The 6,627-nt window shown below is 44.0% G+C and overlaps 1 protein-coding gene across 1 annotated transcript in view; it reads left to right on the forward strand.

Moving 5' to 3' along the window:
* Nucleotides 1-6,627, forward strand: part of CSGALNACT1 (chondroitin sulfate N-acetylgalactosaminyltransferase 1) — a 157,201-nt gene extending 150,574 nt beyond the window's left edge. Inside the window, exons 8-9 of the mRNA XM_011373077.2 lie at nt 1,789-1,870; nt 4,823-6,627. Of these exons, the coding sequence (XP_011371379.1) occupies nt 1,789-1,870; nt 4,823-5,112 (372 nt within the window). The 3' untranslated portion in view covers nt 5,113-6,627. The remainder of the gene's footprint in view (nt 1-1,788; nt 1,871-4,822) is intronic.

Raw genomic sequence — 6,627 nt, forward strand, 5'->3', positions numbered from 1 at the left:
CCCCTTGTCTTTCTTCCCAAGCCCTGACCCATTGTTTTTTCCTGTTTGGAGCTTTCTCTTTTAGATTCCACATATACCTCAGCCAAATATTTGAAGTTTTGGATACTGACACTTATCATTTTACCCAGAAGCTCAGAGGACTTCTCTGTGTCCTGGCCAACAGAAAGGATACTAAGCCATTGGCTGCAACGGAAACAGTGTACCTGGTATGACAGGGATGAAACAGAAACCATTTTTAAAAATGACTCAGTTTGGAGATTTTTCCAGACTTTCCTGCCCTGAAAAATCTTTCCAGTTGACAATAATGAAATTGTCTTGTCGCTTGGCAGATACTGCCTAACAGGCCTTTGTTCTGAAGAATTGGAGAGCATGTGTTGGGGACCGCACCAACTGACTAAACCTCTTTTGGTCTTTATTTTCCTTAGGCAGTCCCGATGCGTGCTCACAGTAGTGCGAGCGGCATTCAGATGTAGGTTATAGTGAAAATAAGATGGTTGCATAGGTTACAGAGAAAAAGAGTTTTTAAGTTCATCAACCAGGCTGCAAGCCATTTGTCGAGTATAATTTAGCCAATGGTATAGATAAAGGGAAACTTCGGAGAGGGGGAATAGAAGTAATAGGATAAATATTTGGATGTTAGAGCTGGAAGAGAGCTTAAGGATAATTTAGCAAAACTTCCACATTTATTGGAAAGGAAATGGAAGCTTGGAGAAGTCAGGGACCTGCCTGAGGCAAAAAAGCTAGCCAGTGGTCAAGCTGGGACAAGACGCTGGTGCTCCTGCCCACAGAAACTCTTTTTAATTAGCAGTGAACAGCGCCAGATGTCCCAGACAGGAAATGCAAAACTCCGAGTGGACGGGGACCTGCTGCAGCCTCCCCTCCTTCCTTTCATCAAAGCACCTATGTAAACGACAAGAATGAATCATGAAAAAGAACTATTAAAATAGGTCCCAAAACCATTCCCAGAATTACCTCAGCCAAAAACATATAAGCAGGTTTTTTTTAAAGTCTTTCTGCTTCGGCCAGTATATTGGAAATTTACTTGCAAAGGAAAAGATTGAGCAGGGCCAGGTTTTGCTTTTTAAAGACAGTCACTGCTTGGATGGCCTCTCGGCAGCCCTGCAGCCTGGCAGCACTGAAGATGCTTTTTGGAACAGTTTGGTTTTAAAAGAGCTTCAAGATGAATGGACAGAGTCTTTCTTCGCAACCTGGACTCTTAGTACCCTTTTCCTCAGCAAGCGAGAGTCAGCAGAGCCAGAGTCACAGGCTGAAGTTTCAGGTTTTCCTTTTATTCCCTGAGGGAGTCCTGTTTGTGTGCTCTGCCAGGGCAGCTGAATTCTGAGTTGTTCTCTATCCCTTTTCTCAACTTCCTGAGCCCTTTGCTGGCTCCTTGCCCAGGCCTGTGCGAGGGGCCGAGGCCTCCAATTCTCGCTGGCACTGGTGTTGGGCCAGACACGTAGGTGGCTTTTCCATGGCACTGCTCAAAAACTTGCTCTCCAGTGTGTCTGTGTGTGTGTGTATGTGTGTGTTTTCATACCTACACCCTAGAAACATTCCAGTCAGAAGTGCCAAAAATCACAAGGGCCCATTTTGGGACGGGTGAGTTGACTATTTCTAACCATCTGAAAGGACTCGAATTCACCTGCATTTCCCACACAGGATTGTGACTCTTGATCAGTGCTGGGATGGGCTCCCTATTCAACATTGCTCAGGCGAGGCTGTGAATACTCTCTATTTGTTGTTATCCACTCTGTCCTTCCTCTTCAAATGACAGTGCTTTCCCTGCAGGTCATAAAGAAGGAAACAGGATTTTGGAGAGACTTTGGATTTGGGATGACATGTCAGTATCGGTCAGACTTCATAAATATAGGTAAGACACGTGGACTTGCGACAAATCCACATCTTTACTGCCACCCAGAGGCCAGTGAGTGGCCATGCAGGAATCGGGTCAGGTTCCAAGGAGTCTGGTGGCAAAGGTGGTGCCACTTCCCAAGAAAAAGATGTTTCTCTTGTCATGGACTTGGGGCTGGACCAAGAGGGGGCTTTGGAGTGTGCGGCACTTCAGCCCCTGTAATCTCCACCAGCACCTCTCATTCGTGCACAGTGTGAGGGAAAACAGCAGCATAAAGGCAGCTTCTACGCAAATCCTCCAAGGCTGCCTTCTCACCTGGTCAGGCTCCTGCACCCTCTCGTTTCGAACATCATGGGCTTCCACAATAGGGGGATCCATTAAAAAATAAGGGCAACAAAATAAGGGGAATTTTGGAAAATCATGTACCAGAGAAGATTTAAATTTCTCTCTGCTAAAACTCTGAGAATTCCAGATGTCACTTCAAGCTCTAAGTATACAGTTGCTGTCGCAGACACACGCACACACATGCACGCACGCATGCACACATATATGTACACACAGGCTCTCAGTGCACAGAGAGGAATAGTCCACTGGTTGCAGTTGAAGAGGCTGAGGCTTCAGAGGCAGAGGGACCTCACAGCAGGTGAGGGACATGGTCAGGGTGAGAACAGAGTCGCCTGACCCCTTGGAAATTCCATACCACTTCTTATGGTGCTGCTTATTCGTGGGCGTCTGAAGGGAGTAGAACTGTGAATTCTACATGGCTAGCGAATGAATGAACAGATCAGAAACCCTGACCTGGGGCTCAGGGTTCGGGGTTTGGGGCGGACCCTGAGCCAAGGTGGAGTCAGGGAGGCCCTGCCTCACACGGCACAGAGATTCCCATTCCCACCAGCTCCCTGTGGGTCTCCCAGAATCTGCTCATCATATCCTCTCTGGATCGACTCTCCCTCTGGCCCAAGGCCTAAAGCTTCTCTTTTTAAGATCAGTGAGTCTATCTGAGCAGCCCCAGGTTTTTGTCCAGGGGTGAGGTGGTCTACAGCAGCGGTCCCCAACCTTTTTGGCACCAGGGACTGGTGCTCCTATGAGAATCTAATGCCTGATGATCTGAGGTGGAGCTGAGGCGGTGATGCTAGTGCTAGGGAGCGGCTGCAAATACAAATGAAGCTTCACTTGCTCGCTTTCCACTCACCTCCTGCTGTGCAGCCTGGTTCCTAATAGGCCATGGACCCGTACCTGTCCGTGGCCTGGATGTTGGGGACCTCTGGTCTACAGAGACTACAGAACCCTCACAGAAATCACGGGGAAGGAACAACTTGAAGTTAGGTCCAGTAAGAAGCAGCAGAGCACTCAGGATGTTGATGTGAGTGGCGGGTGCCCTCAGATACAGAGCAGTGAACCACGAGTGTTCTTTGATTCCTCTAAGAGATAATCCTAAATGATTATGTGCAAATCAGATCTCCCAAAATGACATATTTTCTTAAACTTTTTAAAGGAGACTTCCATTTCAAGAAACTGTTTCCTTGCTCTGTGTACAAGAAAAGATTATTTTGTGATGATGGATGTTTATCTAATTTGGGTTTATAGTATATTGTTTTTTTTCTAAAGATAGGGCACAGCTGTAATTGAAAAACGTGGGAATGGTAAGCTGGGAAAGGTGCTCTTCCTCAGTAAGCCATTGCCATAACATTAGAACGAACCTTTGGGTCACATCTATACCCCAGTCATTCTTTGCAATCTTATATTTACCTGCAAGCATCTTACTTGAGCACCTTCTATTTAATAAGTTGTAATGATACCGATGGGAATAATAAACTCGTTATAGCTAACCACGCACTGCCCCTTACACTGTTGTCTCATTCGGTTATGACACCTCCTTCATTTCTGGATAAAGAAATCAAAGCTCAAGAGAGGTAAAACGGCAGCTTGGATGAGAACCAAGACTCAAATTTCAGACCCTTGACTCAGAATGGTACAACTTTCTTTGCCTACACAAGGGGGCCACAGGTCACTCTGTATACATAGCCCAGGGGTTGGGGGTGTGTAGTTTTCCCTCTGTGAGCTCCCACTTCCGGTCCCAGCAATAACTTCCATCAGAGCAGTGCAGCTTGGGAGCTTCAGGGGACGAAGGAACTACATAAAGACTCTGAAAAAAAATGTTGAGAGTCATTTCACTGTTTCTTGTAAGGTTTGGACAAATCTTCTAGGTGAGAAAGGAATGATGACCAAAAAAAAAAAGGCCAGGTTTTCTTTGGGCTTTAGGTTAAGAAAAGACATTGAGAGGTGTGTGCATCTCAATTTACAAAGACGAGAGTTAAGGCAACCATTACTCACTTTGTGAAGGAGTCCATGATAAAGTGAAACAAGGTTTTCTGAGCAAAACTTCAGAACTGACTATGAGGCCAGTCCCTTAACATAACTCATTTCACCAGCCTGTGGTAGACTCACAGCTTTTCAGGACCACTTTAGTCTCTGAAAGGAAGAATGCTTTTATGGGATGTGATTTTTTTTCACACTAAGATCCTGTTTTACTCTCTCCTTCTGCATGCCTCTTGTTTATTCCATTTGAAATGGCAGGGGGAGGTCACATTTATATTGAAACACATGAATTTTCATTCGGAGGTTTAAGGTTGAAAAGTTGGGATGCTGTTGTAGCTTTTAGTCTCAGGCTAGGGCTGATCGTTAGCATTGCTGATAGTTCTTGAAAGCAGGCAAATGCTGGGGATTCTGTTTGCAGCCTAGTTATCTCCAGGAGTTAGTGCTGGCTACCACAAAGTTCTCTGTTCGAGAACTCTGAGTTCTCAGACCCGGATAGACACACGTAATTAGGAGTGGTGGTGAAACACATCTCCCTTAAACACGTCTTCTCTTCGTGCAAAGTTCTGTGCTAGTGCAGCTCAGGAAAGAAAGCAAACATAGATCAGGAGATGCGAGCACAGCTTGATTCAGCAGTGTGTTCTCTCCTGACAGGTGGGTTTGATTTGGACATCAAAGGCTGGGGTGGAGAGGACGTGCATCTCTACCGCAAGTATCTGCACAGCAATCTCATAGTGGTGCGGACACCTGTGCGAGGACTCTTCCACCTCTGGCACGAGAAGCGCTGTGTGGACGAGCTGACCCCCGAGCAGTACAAGATGTGCATGCAGTCCAAGGCCATGAACGAGGCCTCCCACGGGCAGCTGGGGATGCTGGTCTTCAGGCATGAGATAGAGGCTCACCTTCGCAAACAGAAACAGAAGACAAGCAGCAAAAAAACATGAACTCCCAGGGATAGATTTGGGGAGATGTTTCATTTTTTTTTTCCTTTTGCAATTACCAGACAAGTGGCTGCAATAAGGAAAAGATTTCCATAAAAGATTAAAAAAAAAAAAAAAAGAATTTGACTGATTAGTAAGAGAGGAGGGAGACAGAGCTTCCAATTTCTGCCTATTTGGCTTTTATGCAACAGGAATTGAAATCTCCCACTTTTGCCTGCAAAAGTAGCCCAAATGCATCCATGCAGTGTCTGACAAAGGCAGAATGATTGTGAGATTATAAGCCTGATAGCTTATAAGGGTTGTTTTGATTGTGTTTGCAGCAAAGTGAATCTATTGTTTTTTATGCTCACTGAAATCTTAATTAAGATCAGTTTTATAGAAGGCTCATTACATGAAAGGCTAGCATATATCACCCCATATGAATGATTATTTCAGTAGGACTCTTGTGTCTAGGAATGCTAAAATATCAGATGGCAGGTGAGGAGACCATGTGAAATTCAAAGATACCCTCATTACAATCCTTGTGAGTATATTAAGCAAAACCAAATGGACTCAAACAGAAAAGAAACCATAACTATTGTGTAATCTGCCCTATAGATTAACCAAAAATAATCTGCTCGTCTTCTGGTTGTAGTTTTAACCATCTCTATTTGTTAATTTTATTTAAAAATGCACTTTTTTTTGCTTATGAGTTGTATTTTGCTTATTTAATGACCAATTTGCAAGCCTTACTAAGAGAGCACAAGTTAGCATACACTTTTATATTTTTTAAGACGATACTTTCAGATGCAGTATGAGAACTTTCAATTCAGAGCATCAGATCGATACTCATATCCGAGGACATGCCAAATGCTGACCCTGTCAAGCACCGAATGCCAAACCTTCATCAAGGTTTGGGGCCACTGATGGATTGAGACATAGATATATTTTACCAAACCTTCATCAAGGTTATGCCAAACCTTCATCGAGGCCGGCACGGTTTGGGGCCACTGATGGATTGAGACATAGATATATTTTACCCGAAGAGTATTTCCGAAGAAGAGCAACTGAAAACTCAACACTGGACGGAAAGAGAAATATACTTTTTACCTTAACAGAAAAAGAAACTCATTCAGACTGGTGGTATCTTGATTTATTCAAAAGTCAGAAAACACATTTGTTCCTCAGAAGAACCAGGGACCACTTTCTTACCTGTTTAAATAAACCAAAGTGTACTGTATGAATCAAACAATCTTTTTTCAAAGCAGGGTGCTCTTCCTGGCTTCTGGCTTTCATGAGAAGAATCGCAGAAAAATGAATTTTGTGAAAGATCACTCCATCTGCCGGGGTCTAGTGGGACGGAAGATTTTGCTACATGTTCACCCACCCCAGTCTAGGGGGAAGTAACTTGATTATTTTTTAAATTAAGTAGTTCTACTCAGTCACCAAGATGCTTCTGAAAATTGCATTTCATTAAAGTCTCCAACTATTAAAAAAAAATAAATATAGTTAACATTGAGTGGTTTCTACATTCATGAG

Source organism: Pteropus vampyrus, unplaced genomic scaffold, assembly GCF_000151845.1.
Source record: "Pteropus vampyrus isolate Shadow unplaced genomic scaffold, Pvam_2.0 Scaffold8, whole genome shotgun sequence".
Taxonomy (NCBI): domain Eukaryota; kingdom Metazoa; phylum Chordata; class Mammalia; order Chiroptera; family Pteropodidae; genus Pteropus; species Pteropus vampyrus.